Genomic DNA, 17,117 nt, shown 5'->3' with positions numbered 1-17,117 from the left:
ATGCAGTTGGAAACATGCATTGGCTCAGATTATGTGTTGCACTGTATGATTTGGGATCCTGATAGAGTGCTTTTTGGTGGTAATTAGATAATAACAAAGGCAGCCTTGCATGTCCTGAGTAATGTAACTTTATCAGATATTGATAATTGTGATGCCCTAGCAGAGGTATAAGATCCTGCATTCTAATGGGCTTTAAGAACATTTTGCTTGAATTTCATTGAGTTTTCATAATCTGTGTTCACTGTTTCCTTCATCCTGTATTCCTGTCATCCTTCTAGGATGTTGGACTGTACCTCAGTTGCTTTCTGATGCAGGCCTGTGTAGGTCCTGCTAAAAATAGCAGTCCTTCCCCAGTGAGTCAGCCTTCAGCAGTCTTGAAGTTCACTGTTGGGTGGCCTCTCTGGGAACGTGAATGCCAAGATCTTGATTTCAGAAAGTACTTAAGCATGTGCTGAATTTTAAGCATGTGTCTTAGTATTTTGCTGGATTGCATACTAAGAAAGAGCAAGGCATTCACTGGCCATTGTTCCCTCCATTGCATTTTATATAGCATTTAGCTTCATAAGGTGGTTTAGTCTCCTGAATCTTTGGATGTTCAACTCAGTTGCTGAAGTGAGAGGTACCTAGTTAAGTCAACCACTCAGTGCAGATGTGTGGTGTGTGTTGATTGCCTCAGGTAATTGTGGAAAAATTTTTAAAAGTTTGCATGTGTAGAAAGTGTGTTGATCATGACTGAAACAAAATAGGCTCTTGTAGGGGAGAAAAGGAATTTTTCCTCAAATTGTTACGTTTGTATGGTGATGCCCTTTTTAACTTTCTAAGACTTGAGAATTGTTCTCCTGCACTACAGTGATACTCACCACATTTTTTGATTTATTCTGGGAATTGCTCTGAGGGGTGCTGTTGAGGAAGCAAATCAAATTATCAAATTATATCTTAGCACTTGATTCCATAACTGGGGTTGATTTAACTTCTGGTATAAGGGATCAAATGTCTCTGACCAACGCGGCACTTCAGTCTTTGATGTCCCATAATTGGGAAAGGGGAGGGATGTATCAGTCCAATTTCTACATAATGTTTCTCCATATATTCTGTCCCCTTTCTTACCTCCATTTGGAATAAATAAAATGTGTGGAAAAAAAAATAAGGATACTTTTACGACATATTTCAATTAGCTGGGTCCAGAGTTGCTATATGGAGGAGGAAGACTGAATGAATAATATATCTATTAAGAGTAAAACAAACAAAAAGACAAAACAACCCCTCACAAAATCCCACCAGACCTCCCCCCTATAGTCCTCCCCACCCAGCCATTGTTCCTTCCAGACAGAACTGTTCATATGTGGAAAAGGACAAGGTGTCTGTTACAGGAGTAACTGCAAATGTGAACTGGTATTCTGGGCCAAGCCAATGTGTGAGTCTTCTGAACTTCCATTTTCAGCAGCAGGAGGGTCAAGGCCTGCCCCTCAACTAGGAAAGGGACCAGCAGGGTAAGATGGAGGCTGCTTTTTCGACCTTGGAGTCACCTTTTTCCAGAGCCTTGGAAATTACATCTAGTTTTAGTAGGATTTATGCATTGAGCTCAGAATGTCTGGTTAGGCCAGCATGTGTTGGGAGGGGGTTGTGGCATGAGTGTGTTTTCCATCACTGTGCAAGATGGTGACTTAAAATCTGCATGTGGGGAGAACTTAACTGAGGGTTGAGTGTAGGGAGAAGTGTTTTGGAGTAATGAATGGAATTGGATGTAGGCGGAGAGCCTGAACTCTGTCTGGGAGAGTAATAAGCAATGATGAGAGTGGACCTGACCTGACTTTTCAGTACTGTGCATTCTTCATCCCAGACACTATCTGGCCTCATGAGCTCTTGCAAGTGCTCCCTTTAAAAAAGGGAATTCATCTTCTTGCAGCCTAGTGTTGGTTTTGTTTGTTTATTTGTTTGTTTTTAAATGGCTATGAAAAATAAAGAGCCTGTAGCTTTCTAAATTCAGTTTTAATTGGTGTGGCTCTACTGATCATAAACATAAAGTTGCAAAGCTTTCTAGAGGATGAAAAGCTTTTCTGTGTGTGGTTTCTGTTTTTGTTTAAAATGGGTCACATGCCCAGGAATGCAGTCAAATTATAATGGTGACTAAGTGCCGGAAAGCATAGAAAAGAGGAGGGAAGGGTGAGCAGAAAAAAAGAGCCTGAGGCTATGGAAGGAAGGCTGGGAAAATAAGAATCTGGCCAGACCCCAGGGCCAGGTTAGAGATTCCTACACCCATTAACAACCATAGGAGATGTTTATTTACAGGGAGCTAATCTCTGCTTCAAAAATGACAGAGTACCCAAAAATGCTACTTTTGGGAAGTGCATTGCAGGGCTATAGGGATGGGAGGAGGGAACTGGTTCTCATGAGGCACCAGTTCCCATCTCTCAAGGATCTTCCCTTCATCCTATGCATCTGGGTATACTGGCTGTTGAGAAATGCATGAAAGTGGGATAAGCTCTTGTAGTCTAGTAAGCGGTTCACAACCCCTGGTTACAAAGGACAACTTCTAGATTTTCTTCTTGTTTTTAGCTTTCTGATCTTTTCTACTTAAGCAGCTCCAGCAAGGATATTGAATAATTAAATTTATGATATAAGAAAGATGGGAGCTAAAGCTGCTTTCCCCCCCGTCTTTAATCAACCCTGGATCATGAAAGCAAAACAGATGTTGAACAGCTGCTTGAACTGGGTATACTCTTGCAGACTCTCAAGAGACCTTCGTCCCAGGTCTTGGTGGTACCTACTTTTTGTCACATCTTCAAGAGTGTTGGTCTTGCTTTGTCTCAGCTCATCCCAATAACTTTGATTTGTAACCCAGCAACAGCTTATGAGCTATAATCTCTCTTTTAGTAAATTTGTTTTACTGTAAATAGAGAATTTTCCAGCAATATGCTGGAATTCTCTATCCTTTGGTGAGCTGCTTCAAAAGACAGTTTGTCTTAGGGTGTGTGTGCATTGAGTGGTTTATACAGATGAATGTATTTTATCTTTAATTTAAACACATCTTGATTTCAGACAGGTGAGACTCTGGAGTAGTTTCTGTGCTAGTCCTTTTGGATAGACACACTCTGGCTTCTTGTGTCATGTTCTCTTAACTAGTGTTTCCTCCATCTGTTCTTGTGTGGTGGTGTCCTTGTCTTAAATGGGTCTTTTTAGTCTCTGTTAAAAGGTTGGCGTCCTATATCTTTGGTTCTTCTGGTGGTTTCTTTCTGTGTCATCTTCTTTGGATTACATTTTGTCTAAACCTATGCTGCATTCAGTACGTTTGATCAAGTCTTGATCATATTTAAGGTTTGTGACCATCAGAAGTGGCTTTCTTTGTTGATAATCCCCCATCTTCTCAGTGTTCTTTTCTTGTCAGCTCTCATCAATGTGCTCACTGTAGTGTGGCTCTGACCCCATCAGTGTGTGCCAGTTCATCATTGTGGAACCAGGGTGAGAGCTTACCTGTGGACATCTTGAGTGCATTTGTTGTCCAGAAAGCATCAGTTGCTAATCTCATCTCTCCTCCTCTGTCTGCAGAGCTCCTGGCATTCCAGTGAAGGAGAGGGTGAAGGTATCTCAGAACTGGAGGCATGGACGCTGCCGGAGGGAGATGGTCCTGAAATGGAAACGCAAGCAAGTAGTTTCTTTCTCCTTTGTTATGTGACAACTGCTGTGGGGCCTTGGGATTATGCCTGTGCCCTGAAATGAGATGTTTCCTGCTCCTTGTGATCCATGGGGTCTTACAAGTGACTGTTGCTGGCTAGCTAGGTGAGGGCTAACTGGAGTTGCTGCCTTGCCCTAGAGATTGGTGCTGAGTGTCAGGAGTTTCTTTCTTAGTAATTTGAATTTGTCTTTGTTCTGATCTGTACAGTTCTAGTTGCATTTAGCAATCTTTACTAAGATTTCAATCTCTTCCATTCATGTCTACTGCTGTATACCATGAGCAATCTTCAGTCCTGCTCTCACAATGAGCGCAGCTTGATCCCAGATGTGGACTTAGGCATCCCCTCAAAATGCTTAATTTGTCTCCCATGGTTTATCCTGGCCCCTGATTTGAATGTACAAATCTAAAATGCTAATTGCCATTCTTCTGCCTTTTACTTCTTCATTCTCATATGTTACGCTTCACTCCTTCACTTAAAAAAATGTGTATTTGACTTTAATGAGAGGAGCTTGTTGTTAAATTCTTGTTTGCAAAGGTGTACTCAGCTTTCAAAGCAAAGCATAAGATAGGTCTCTTTTCTGAGCAGCACATCTAAATGTTCAGCCTTCACGTCATCAGACTGAAGGAAAAATGAGAAAGTCTGTGGTTTGTTATCTGCTGAAGAACAGGGACCTTCTACTGAGCTTTCATGCCTTTTTGTGCTGTGTAGATTGAAGTGGTGGATAATATGCCACTTCTGGTCTAAAGTCCTGGGAACAGCTGTAATGAGCAGAATGGGTTTTGGTGCAGGTTGTATACCTGCCTTTGAAGTGCTTGCAACCATCTGTGAAGACAGGCTTTGTGGATATTAGAGATCATTACTAAACCAGCTTCCCAAGTGAAAAGGCAAGGACTGATTTAATGAAGCCACCATCCAAATGGCATCCCCTAATTTTCATTTATCCTGCTTCAGATTTGTTACTTCTCCTTATGAAAAAGCCATAGAAAAAGGTAAAAAGCTAAACTTCTGCAAAAGGAGAGCCACAGAAACTGGCTGTAGTCTAGGTAAGCTGGATATTCACTTGATTTTAGAGGACTGTGTAGGAGTGGAGGAAGGAAGGGGAAATCAAAGCCTGCCTAAATCCAAAGCTCCTGCTCTAAAGATGCCTCTTACTTTTTCCATGTATATGATCAAGTCCCAGATGAACATTATAAACTCAACTGCTTTGTCCATGTGGTTAAAAGCCTGTTACTGGAGATGAATACAGGCAAGCAGGAACCTTTTGTCTAATGAGCAATCTTGTCCTCTTGCTTGTTTCTAGTTGTTAATAGTGATGTTACGAGGTATGGCTGTGTGTAATGACTCTGATGACACAGAAAATCATGACCTCTGAGGATAAATGATCTGAAAAAAGGAGGGAGACAGGTTTTTATGAGCAGCCCCCCTGCTTTCAAAGCCGTTTGTTCCTGAATAGTTTGAAAACTGAAAGGCTGCTCTATAGAAAAGCTCTGGATTTGCTTGGTGTTTTCATGGGCACTGGTGCACTTGGCAATGACTGCAGAGAAGAGACAATTTCCCACATCCATGCCCCATAGGACATGAGCCCCATGTGTCTTTGTACCTGGCCTTACTATATCCAGAAATCTTATTTGCTGATTCTCTGGTGGCTACACAAAAGCAAAATCCTGAACAAAATCTCACTGCTTAAGTGTGTATTGTAGCCTATTTTCTTCTGTGTTTTGGTTTTATTTCAAAAATAAATAAACTTCTTGAGATCATAGACTCAATTCAGACATTTAGACATTATCCTCTTCTTGGTCTCCCAGAAAGTAAAGCATATTTTCCATTTGTAACATCAATCTTCAAAATACTTTGGAATGGTTTTTTTGGCTCCACTGCTCTTGGCCTGGAGCCAGTCCATAGGAACCTGCCTCTGTCCCACATATAGCAGGGGACAGAAAGGGTGTATGGGCTTTTTTAAAAGATGGGCAAGAGAAGTCAAGAGCTTGCTCTACAGCTTTTGGGTCCACAGTAGAAGAGGTGTGAATGTAGAAAAGTACCTCCTCTACATGATGCGCATCAAGTTCCTAGGTAACCTCAGAGTGCAGGAGGTGGGTGACTTTCTGTCTGTAGGAAGATCTGTGGTATTTTGGTGACATGCTCCCCTGCTCAGAGGTGTGTAGAACAGTGACAGCTTTGTGATCTCTGCTGGGCACCAGCAAATAATGTTCAGGATCAAGACCAACTGTACCAACAGCCTCTCATTGAATGCTCTCTTAGAAATTCTTGGCATAGCTCACCAACACCAGAGTCTCGTTTCTTAAAACGTACAGAGCTCATGTGCAGGTTCAGAGGCCCTTAAGTATTTCCTATCTATGCTTTTGGCCATCTTCTCTTTCAGAGATACCATGCTTCCTTTTCCTCAGCTCTTCATTAGAAAAATGCTAGCAATGTAATCTGCTTTCTATGTTGCTGGAGAAGCTTCACTTGTAGCTGTGCTGCTATATTAAGCCCCGCTTTTGCATGTGACCTGCAGCTCCAACTTCACTTTTCTTGAGTAGGCATTTGTTTTGTTGATATGTTTATTTTTTTCCTTTTTGTGTGTGAGGTTGTTTTGTTTTGTTTTCCCCACTCCTGCACACCCCCAACCTGCCGTCTGTTTGCAGTTTGATGCCCTGGATGGAGCTGGATGGCGAGTATCTCTACCTGTCTCAAGCGGAGAACATCCAGGCCTACCACCTCTGTGCAGAGGGGACAGGTTTGCAGCATCACCCTCAAGCCATCTTCTCAGGCCACCAGGAGGATGTGTGTCGCTTTGCTCTTGTCAACTCCCACATCGTCAGTGGAGGGGGGTAAGTTGGGTGAATGAAGGAGCCCAAAGGTTTTGTCACGGAAGTTGAAAAGATTCTGTGTAACTCCAGCCCAGAGCAGAGGGGCCAGTCTTGCTACACAGTGTCCTCTTGCTTGGCTGTGGTCAGCTGCTGCTGCTTCCCCTCTTATAATTTTGGTTCTGGCCTGAAAAAGCTTCTATGGCGGCCATGAAGGAGCTGAGACTCATGCTGTTGAGCTTAAAAAGCATCTTTTGCTCTTGTAAACTTGTTTTGATGTCCACAGGGTTGTTGAATTGGGATTGACTGATCAAGAAAACCTGACTGCTGTGCAAGTTTCATTTCTTTCCATGTTAGAGCCAGCGTAGCTAGACTGTTCTAATAATCAGTACTGCTGGTTAGCTGGGACTGCAATGGTGCAGAAAGTTTTCTAGAGACAAGTCTGTGTTTATTAGACCCACTGATATGATTGTGGAGAGGGGGAAAACTGCCAAGCATTCCAGCACATACACACTTCTCCAATTAATTTTGCATTTGACTGGCCTTTTTCAGTTACAGCAAATGACAGGACTTTTATTAGCTAAAACTTTATAAATATACACAGCAGTTAAGTGCAGAATTGAGAGAGACAAGCGTGGCTGTCTGCCCTGGGTATCATGAGACTTTCCCTTGTGAACCCAAAATTCAGGTGAAAATGAAAGCTTTCATTTAAAATTCCAGTAACTGTGTTGATTGAAAAAGGTCTAAATGTCTGTGTAGTTAATTCAAAGTACAGAACCTTGCACTGCTGCTCTGAAATGAATGAAAAGCTGAGGCTTGGACTTGGGTGAGAATGTCCTCTCACTTGTTCCCTTACTCCAGCCATTCAGCATACAGACAGGATTCTGGCAAGCTCAAAGCAGTAGGAGGAGGAATGGCTGCTTTGCTATAGTTTCTGCAGCTTAACACAAAGTGAAGGGTGGAAAGACAGCCAGGAAAATTTTCATGTGCATCAGGTTAGGCTTTGACTGGCCAGATGTGGAATTGCAAGAGAACAGGTGATGTGTGAAGAGTGGAGGGTTAACAATGCTGCATGAATTTCAACCCATCAGAGACCAGTCCTGGTCTTTCTGTAGCACTCCCAAGCATTAATAGAAGGTCCATGTCCAAGGGAGATGCAGCTGATACAGATTCCCTGCCTGTGGATTTGTTTTTCAGAGATGGAAGTATTGTCCTTCACAAGATCCATGGCTCCTACAGCGTCAAGTTCTCTGCACATGAGCAGGAGGTGAACTGTGTGGACTTCCAAGGTGGCCTCATTGTCAGTGGCTCCCGAGACCGAACAGCAAAGGTGAGCAGGGAATGTTTCAGCAGCTGCAGGTGCTGCTGTTGAGGTGACTTCAGAGGTCTTGTACCATGAATATTTAAGTGTCAGCAGAGCTGTTGTGAGCTGTGTACTCCTTACAGGAGTGCTGACTGTCTTGGCATAGGCTCATGTCTCCGAAAAGATGCTTGCTCTGCCAGGCTTGTTAGAAAGAGATTTGGCAGTAATTTACAGCATCAGCTGCTGGCTTAAACTTAAAAGTGCAGAAGGCAACAGCTGATATTTTGCTTCTTTCCCTGTACATCTGTCTACACTGTAGTGGAGATGCATGCCAGTTAGTGTGAAATTCACTGTATGGATCTCAAACCCATCCTTATTTTGTGATTTAACATTGCAATGTGGTTTAACATGCTCTCTGTTACATATTCAATCTCTGTAAAAGATAGTATGATGTCTCTTCCAAATCTATGGTTATTTACTTATTTTGTGGTTTATTAATTTGTGTGGGTTTTTTTTTAATGGTTCTTGGTTTGCCAACCAGGAATGAAGTTAGACTAGTAATATTGCTAGCTCCCATTTTTCACTTCTAGCTGGCATCACTGGGTCCTGTCACATAATTTTTGACTACTTCTTTTGGGACAGGACCTTGTTGATTTTTGTCCTTCTGGATCTGGCTGGCAATGCTGTTGTTGTTCCTGTGTGGACCTGGGGAGTTGTTCTTCTGAGCTGTAACCAGCTCTGTTTTATCAGTTTAGGAAACTCTACACAAATGTTTCACCCTTGTCCTACTAGCATGATGCAGTACCTGTAGCATCTTCACAACTACTTGTTTCATTGTTGGAAGTGGTTGCTGTATGTTGAATGTTGTATGTTGGCTTTTGCTCTGGATAGGCAGATCAATACTCTTGGTCCATGGTTTATATCAAAGACCATTGATGGAGGTAAGAGGAAAACCATCTAAATCCTGTTTTTCAAGAGGGGAAGTTGAAGCAAGGACAGACTTAAATGTCTCTTTCAAGGTTTTAGAGGAAGTGTGTGGAGCAGCATGACATGATGTATTTTTGTTAGTCCCTCTGTACAGATGTACTCCTGGGTAAAATCACTTCCAAGTAAAGCAATGTTCAGAAGTGAAAGGCAGTTCTGGGGTTGCTGTTTGCCTCCTGGGAGCAAGGCCTTGATGCTGTTTTGTCTCACACTTTAGCGGTGCTACTCCTCTCTGGTCTGTGGATCCTCTTTTCTGGGAGAGTGCTTTCTTGCTACTTCTCTGACAGCTGGAGGACAGACATCCCCGACCTTGAGAACAAATTCCTGAAGGCCAGAGAGGAATTTTGATCTGTTTTTCTTAGAGCTAGTGTGAGATCTTGCCCACCCAGTGCTCCCCACAGCATATACTCTGGGGATGTTCACCTCTTATTTTTTATCATCTCTTTTGTAGGCTGTCTTGTTTGCGTGAATGAGACTCTTGGAGGGTGGAAGGGAATCCCTACCAACCTTTTAAAGGGGCTCTAAGTGTCTAAGCTATTGAGGGCTCTGCTGAGTGTTGATTAGGACTAAGCCCTGAAGAGCTGCTAATGTACATTCCTGTGTGATAGGCAGCAGATAGTGTGCTCTGAGCAATATTTTTAACCTGTAGGAGATAGGGATGCCTTAAAGGAGTTAAGCTTTTCTGCTGCTTTTGCTGACACTAGGTGCTAAATTCCCCGCTGACAAGAATAGCCTGCAATCCTGGGCATTATCAACAAACAAACAAATAGGGCACTCCCTGCTTTGAAGTCCTGATGTGAAACATTGGGGGTTGGTTACAGACTGCTGGGGGGCTTGAGTCCTATGGGCCAAGAGCGATGGTAAGGTGGAGAAAATGAGGGCCACAAGCAGAGGCCTCAGCAAGAGTTTTGGGGCCTTTCTTAGGGCCCTGAAACAAAGGGGTGAACTGGTGGAAGGGGATGTGCATGTTTGTACTGTTGGAGGAGGGAAGGAATTCTCTCACATTGTCAGTGAGCAAGGGGGGCCTATTTGAAAACAGCCTGGGGTACACTCAAGAAACTTGGTCTCAAGGAGGGGGGACTTATAAAAGAAGATTATTTTACAGGCTGGTGAATGATTAACTTTATAGTTAATATTAATGGAAATTTTTCAGGGATGCTACAAAGTCTTCCCACACTGCTCAAGAGAACAGATTTGAACAAATCCTACTTCTCTTTTATTTAACTACAGAAGATGAGGAATCTGTGTTGAGTGCTGCCCTAGAGAGCAAGTGGTGAGGGGGGTGCTCCCTCTGTTACCAGTGAGGTGGAAGGTCATACTTATAAGCTGAATCTTTGTGTGACTTCAAGTGCTTGTTTCTGCCAGCAGTTGAAAGCTCTGCTCCCCAGAAATAAGTAATTGGAATTCAGGGAGAGGGTCTCAGAGAAGGTAAGCATGGCAGTTTGGGCAGCTCTTCCAGCACAACTTTAGGCGTGTGCATCCTACTTTGTGCAATTTTGGATGATGTGGCATAACATGCATCTCTCTCTTTAGGTTTGGTCCCTGTCCGCAGGCAGAGTTGGTCAGTGCCTACATACAGTGCAGACAGAGGATCGAGTGTGGTCCATTGCTATCAGCCCATTATTAAGGTAACAGATCTCTTTATTCCCAATTTCTAGCAGAGAGAAGTAAAGGAGTCGGATAGGCTGTGTGTCCACAAATCTTTCTAGGCACCAATGTGGCAGTTCAGGGACTTGATTTGTGTGGAGGCTGATCAGGTGCTTGTGCCTGCAGCAGGAGCTGCAGGGAAGATTATGTGGTCTTTATTTCCTATACCAGCAGAGTGATCTGCTCATAAAGAGACCGTGAAGGTGGCTCATAGTTCCTTTTAGTGCCTCAGGTGGAACGTATTCATTCTTTCTTGCTGAAGGAACGCTGACTTGCTAATTAGAAACAGTGAGCTGGATCCTCTTGAGATTTTCTGTGGTGAAAAGATGCCAACTTGTATTCTCATTCTCTGGCAGAAGAGATGCTGAGCAAAAAGGTCGCTGCTTGAGAGCTGAATGCAGTGGTTAGAACTCAGTTTTTTTTGAACATGATGAACTGACAAAGATGAAGTGGAGTTCAGGGATGTGGTTTTCCAGCCTCTACTGCCTGTAGCTCTGTGCTTTTAGTGTAGCATGATGCTACAAGTACAGCTTCAGCATGGAAGGCAAGAGCAATACATACACCACTGTCTTCCAGGGTGCTTTTTAAAGCACTCCTGTTCTTGAGGAAGTGAAAATTTGAGAAACTCTCACTGTTAAAATTTTACACCAACCAGCAATGATCTATCACTTTGATTGCCTGTTAATCTGGGAATCCCATGTCTTCTGCATGCAAGAGAGGTTCTTCCTTAGCATACCTCAAGGAAGAGGGGAGGAAGAGCTGCTGTTGCTGCTCACGGGATGTCTGCAACTTCTGAATTTTAGGCTTGTGCAAAACCAAAATACTATCCAGAGCTTCTGTTGTTAGATTTCCAAGCTTGTTTTGCAGGCAGCAGAAACTTAGTGGTGCAGAGCTAATGGCTTTATCAGGGAAATGACACTCTAGGCTTGCTATGATTTTGCTATTCCCTTGTCCCTTTGCTCCAAGTGTTTGAGACAGATAGTGTTTTTGAAGAAGTGCCATGTGCGTTAGTGCTGCTGCAAGATGTGAGATAGAAGCCCTTTGCTCTCTTCTGTGCTGCAAGGGCCCCTTTTCTGGCAGACAGGCTCTGGCTCAGGCACCGTGGCTGGTTAGAGCCCAGTGGCATGCTGCTTCCTACTCCTAAGTGATGACCTACTGCCGTGGCCTCTTGTCAGGACAGTGTACCTCTCCCTGGTGTGTATGCTTGTGCACACTCTCTGTCACAATATTTACCCTCAGTCTCCCCACCCCCCCTTTCCTCCCTGCAGAGTGATAAATTGGAGGTGGTGGAACAGCTACCCCTGAACAAGTGGGCTTAAATTGTGCACTCTCATTTTTTTATGAGACTGTGGACTGTATCAGCCTCTCCCACTAGCCCACCCTACTGAACTCCCCCCCTTACCCCTCCATATTTTAGGGAGGGGGGTGTGGAGAATTAGAGCCAATTAGCCACGTCATTAATTCTTCAATTTGACGGCTGATATAGCAGGGCCTGAAACACGCTGCTGACCTCGTATAATGGGAACCCTGCTCCTTAACATATTGACGATGGGAGAAGTTAATTAAAATTCCACAGAGAGAAGGTGTCAGCTAACCTATAAACCTGTCGCTTCTCAGAACAAATCGCAGCCATCCTAGTAGAGAGAGAGGATCAGAGCAGGAGGGCATGTGGTGGGGGTGGGCCAGGGCAAGGGGCAGGGGAGATGAATTTTTCACTAATAGGTTTTATTACTTGCTGTCTAATGAGGGCGAGTATCAAAAAGATAATATCTGGTTTCTAGGAAGGTTTGCTTTGGGGAGCTCTGTGGTTTCTGTTTTATTTGCAAGAGTCCATATTTCACCCGTATGCATTTCTTATGCACTTGTGTCTAAAACTTTTCCTCCCTTGCAGTCCCCCATCCTTCTAGCCAGAGCTTGGATGCATTTGTTCCTCAGTGAGGCTGAGCATGGCCTTTAACCTCTACTTCCTCCTAAACGTTTAATGTGCCCTTCTGATTCTACCTTCTCAGTTGTGCTGGTGTAAACTGAGATCTCCTCCATAAGGACAGGTAGTTCTACTGGTGTAGAATTGCTCAAGAATCAGGCTCCAACCACCTAAGTATTTTGGCCCATTGCTGCTGAGAGCCCACCAGCTGTCTCTGTGGCGGACACATAGAGATCAGAAACAGCTCAAAGCAGTTGTGTGCAGTGGGGGAGCAGGGAAGGCTCCTCCAACTCTAGCCATTCAGAATTGCTTTGGAAAGGCTGTAGTTTCCTGACCTGGAAGTTTGCCAGGACTAAGGCTCTCTAGAGTAGTCAAGGTTGTATTCTTACTGAACTTCAGCTGTTAATGGGCTGAAACTTTTCGTCTTTTCAGTGATATCTTCCTCCGTGTGAAACTTCCTTCCGAAGTATCCCATACGCTTCTGACGCACAGCTGGGTGTTCTGCTGTGCCTGCTGTAGTCCTGCACTGCTGGACTGCTGCTCTAGAGGACAGTGCCTGTACACCCAAGCATTAGAGACCTGTGCTCTTACAGCACAACTCCTCTGGCCTCAGGCATTTTTTCTTAGGTATTCTGCTTTGATTTGTCCACAGTTTCCTTCTGTCGCTACAGAGATCATCCTGTAGCTGTGCGGAGCTGGGGGAGGAGGCTTCCTTGTTCTTTGTGTAGTGGCGCTATTTTGGATGTTTTTAGGGTCTTCAAACAGAATGGTTCTTGCAAGGGAGATTAAGTAGAGGAAAAGGTAGAAAAAGGGTACCAAGAGTGTTAGATTTTCACTTCATACTGTGCAGAGGAAAACTGTGCTTAGTCCTTTGTGTAACTTTTTTAGCCATGGAAGTGTCTTGACATCCGTGTGTGTTATTGGAGCTTCACTGCTTTGGGGATCCCTAATAGTGCCCTGCAGGGTAGTGGGGATGTGAGGGTGTTGTGTTCATTCTGAGTTTTCAGCAAGTCTTCTGCAAAGTTGTGCTGGTTGGTGTACTTTGGATAACAGGTCACTCATTGCTTGTCACGTAAGTGACTAGGGAAGAGTCTGAGAGTGTCCTTAAAGTAGGATACATAAAATAAGGGCTCCTCCTCCTTCAGCAACTGGTTTAATTGATCTCCAAAGCTGTCCTTCTCCATGGATTAGTAAAATGCTGTACTTACTCTGCTGCATAGATGAAACTACATTTTTTAGCTCCTTGTAATCCTCTTCCCCCTGTGTTCATTTGCCTTTTGAACTCTGCATCATGCAGATGTTAAACTTCCATTTACTGGTGCTTACTACAGTGACTTATGTGTGCTCAGGGACCAGGGCAAGCCTAAGTGCAGTGGACCAATTCAAATGTGCAAAGTGAGGCAAACTCAGGAGTTTCTGGTAGAGCAGTGGCACCTTCATGCTTTGTGGTTCCCTGAGGTGGCAGTAGCCAGGGAAGAGAGGGGAGCAGTGTACACTGTCAACGGGAGGGGAAAGAAGAAAGTGGACCTTCATGTTAAGTTCATTATTAATCTTGGATCCAGATTTTTTTTTTTTGTATTGTGTTAAAAAAAGTACTCACATCTAAGCTGGCTTCTCCTGCCAGGTCTGGCCACTGGCATTTGCTATTTTCATTTTAAAATATTTAATTATTTGTCATGACATGCTGCACTCTAAGTGTGTCGGATTTTAAAGGAGGAAAAGAGAAGATGGAGGCACAAAAATGGTTTCCAATGTACAACTTGAGACAGACAGCCAGGAAACACTTCATACATTTTGGGGCAACATCAGGAAATCATAAAGTGCCCTATTATGGCAGAGACATGCTTTGGGTGTGTAAGCCTGAGAGACAGTCTCTCCTTTTCTGACTGTCATCAGTCTGCTGCAGTTGATGACCTCTCCTTGTGGATGTTGCCTTGGTGAAGTGCAGGTTAACTCCAGAGAGGAGGAAGAAAGTTTGTACTGAAGACTAGCTATCTGCATTGGATGCTTAATTTAAAGGAAAATAAGTACTTATGTGAGCAGCTAAATTAAAAAAGCCAGGCTGGCTCTCCTGTTTGTGCAGTGTTGTAGTTGAGACCCGACTCTTGTATTTGAACATGCTGGTTTTAACCTAATTGCCTCTCCCATGGATTATTATGAGGAAGTAATATCTGAGGAGATCTCTGCTCCTGTGGACAACCTCAGGCAAATTGTAGAACACACCCCAGACTCGTTTGGGACAGGAAGGAAGAGAGGTTATTGACAGGCAACTTAACGGAATGGGCCTCTCTTCCACGGGGAACAATCAAAATGATTAATTTCGAGGGCTTCTTTTTAATGGTTATCTAGAAACTTTTTGTGAAAGTGTAACAGTCTGATCTTGCAGAGTGCCTTAGAGCAAAAAACCCGCTTGAATCAGAGCAACTTTGCAGTGTTTTTAACTGTACAATTGAAGTCCTATTGTGTAGCAGTTAAAATGTTGGATAATGCTCTCCCCATCCTCATTTCTTGCTCCGATTTTATCATCAGATTTCCCCTACTACATATCGAGATGAGCTGTTGGCCATAGTGGTGCTCTGCTTTCACCTAGCTTTGTGCAGTTAACCTCTCTGAGTCTGCTAGGACTTGGGAAAAGTAACTGGGTTTTGTTCGGGTTTGTGCATTGCCAGCAAAACAGCCAGCAGCAATAGGTCTGCTGTCCTTAGGGATCTTCACAGAGCCTGGTCGGTTTGAATAATTGAGAGGGGACCCTGACCTGCAGCTGTTTCTTAAGTGGGGCAGGAAGAACTTGCTCAACTGTGAGATCCCAGAGTGGACGTGCAGAGTTAGTGGTGGCATTAACTGCCGTTTTTTACTGACCTTGGAGGGTGATCTGGATGTGGGTTTCTAGATATATGCAATAGTCATAACTGACTTGGTGCTCTTTCACCCTAAAGCTGAAGAGCAGGAAATGAGTATCAGGTTCTCCCCTCTGGAGCTAAAATGACACCTGTGTCTTATCCATTTGCCCTGACTGTTCCCTTGATGTTGGGAGGAAGAAGACTTTTGGTTTACCTTCTTTAGTTGTGTGATAATGACTCTGTTTGGTCTTCTTCACATAGGTGAACACATGAACATGCGTGTCCCTTTTCCCTCTCCTCTAGAAACAAACACAAATGCAAACACTTCAATAGGTTGAGAAACTGCAGCTTACCTTTCTTCACTTCAGTTTCTTTCTTTTGCCCTCTAAAGCTCATGTGATTGATGACTTCCTCTCTTTTTGTCACTTTTGGCCAATACTCTAATAGATATATTTTCTGTGACTGTGTGAATTGACTCACTAGTGGTTTTGGGCAGGTGAGCAGGTTTTGAGAGGCAGTAGCTGACTGAGTTAGAACCCAGACATCTGTTTCTAATCGTGTTGAGCTGTGTTGCGTATTGAATTTTTTTTTTCCTGCCCCTGCAGTTTATTATCATCTTTCCCCTTGCTTGAGGGGAAAGTCTGTCTCAGAAAGCTTGGAGGAAGCATCTTTCTTGTGCTGCCTGGTTTGCACAGGAGAATCCATGTCTGTTTAATCGATGTGACAGAAGAAACTTCGTTGAGGGGGCTGGCAACCTTATGGTTTGAGGTTTCCATTTCCAGTTTGTGATTGTTTTTTCTTTGCTTTTTAAATTCGCAGGGGGAGAAGGTAACTTCACCAGACCTTGGCTGCTGTTTACCTTTGCTCAGTTGTGCAGTGTGCCTTTGTTTTTCCACCTTTGATCAGTGTCCTGCCAACAGATAATTTAGCAATTGCATCCTAGGGTGGAAGTGTGGAGTTAATGTTAAAATTAGGGTTTTTTTCCTTTCCTTACTTCTGTGGCTGATGGAGCAGAGAAGAGGAGAGGGGAGGTGAAGGGGGCCATAAATTCTAGACCTGGTGATTCTGTTCCTTGTAGAGAAATGAAAGCCTCTGATGTCTCTTCAGCACTTTCATTAACATTTAAATTAAGGGTTTGTTTTTCAGGCAGCTTCAGTCGCAGCCCTTTCATAGTCTGACACATGGAGGCTGTTCTCTCTCTCTTTTTCTCTCTCTCTTTTTCCAGCTTGCATATCAGTGTACAATAGTAATCACTGCTGTATTTTTTTTTCTGATCTCTCAGGAGGGCAGCGACCTGACAAGCTGTACCAGAGGTTCAAAGAGAAACAGAAACGGAGTGCAAAGGTAGATGAGCAGGAGGATGCCAGGTTTCACTCCTACAATTAGAGTGGTGTCTGTTCCCTCCCCGCCTTTCAAATGACTGTTTTTGGGGGTGGGAAGGGACACAGAGGGATGGATCTTTCTTGCACGGTGAGAGCCCCAGGTGCAGATGCCTCTAACCAGGCTCAACTTCCACTATTACTCCTCCCCGATGAGGCCGTATGTGTCGCTCAGAGGATGCAAGCTCATGCCCTGAGGTGGGAAGTGAAGCTGTAGTGTCCTAAGATAGCAGCCTGGCCCTTCTAAAGGAGTGTTGATTCATTCCGAGGACAGCAGGAGACTGGTCCTCAGCTTGCCATTGGCATTTGAAAGGAGGGTGATAGTGGAGGATATTGCCCTGAAGTAAAGGCAATATCTGTCTTTTGTGCTGCAGGGCTTAAGTAATGTCTGCTCTGAGCACTGCAGCTTACAGTGTCTGAACTGTCAGTTTGAGTCTTGGCTTACAACAACCTAAACCAGACCATGCCTTGCCATAGCTAAGCAGTTTTCAGTGTAAGAACAGTTGGTTCAACATCAAGAAAAAGTTGTTTTCCACCTGCTTCAACAGTTGTGTAAGAG

The 17,117-nt window shown here is 43.8% G+C and overlaps 1 protein-coding gene across 1 annotated transcript in view; it reads left to right on the top strand.

Annotated features, from left to right (window-relative positions):
• Positions 1–17,117, top strand: part of FBXW4 (F-box and WD repeat domain containing 4) — a 60,571-nt gene that overhangs the window by 7,848 nt on the left and 35,606 nt on the right. Inside the window, exons 2-5 of the mRNA XM_085065003.1 lie at positions 3,547–3,642; positions 6,320–6,505; positions 7,679–7,811; positions 10,302–10,396. Coding sequence (XP_084921129.1) covers positions 3,547–3,642; positions 6,320–6,505; positions 7,679–7,811; positions 10,302–10,396 — 510 coding nt within the window. The remainder of the gene's footprint in view (positions 1–3,546; positions 3,643–6,319; positions 6,506–7,678; positions 7,812–10,301; positions 10,397–17,117) is intronic.

Source organism: Lichenostomus cassidix, chromosome 6 (assembly GCF_008360975.1).
Source record: "Lichenostomus cassidix isolate B80296 chromosome 6, HeHo_3.0, whole genome shotgun sequence".
Taxonomy (NCBI): Eukaryota; Metazoa; Chordata; class Aves; order Passeriformes; family Meliphagidae; genus Lichenostomus; species Lichenostomus cassidix.
Note: the sequence above shows the minus strand (reverse complement) of the source record. Positions and strands in the feature narration are given on the sequence as shown.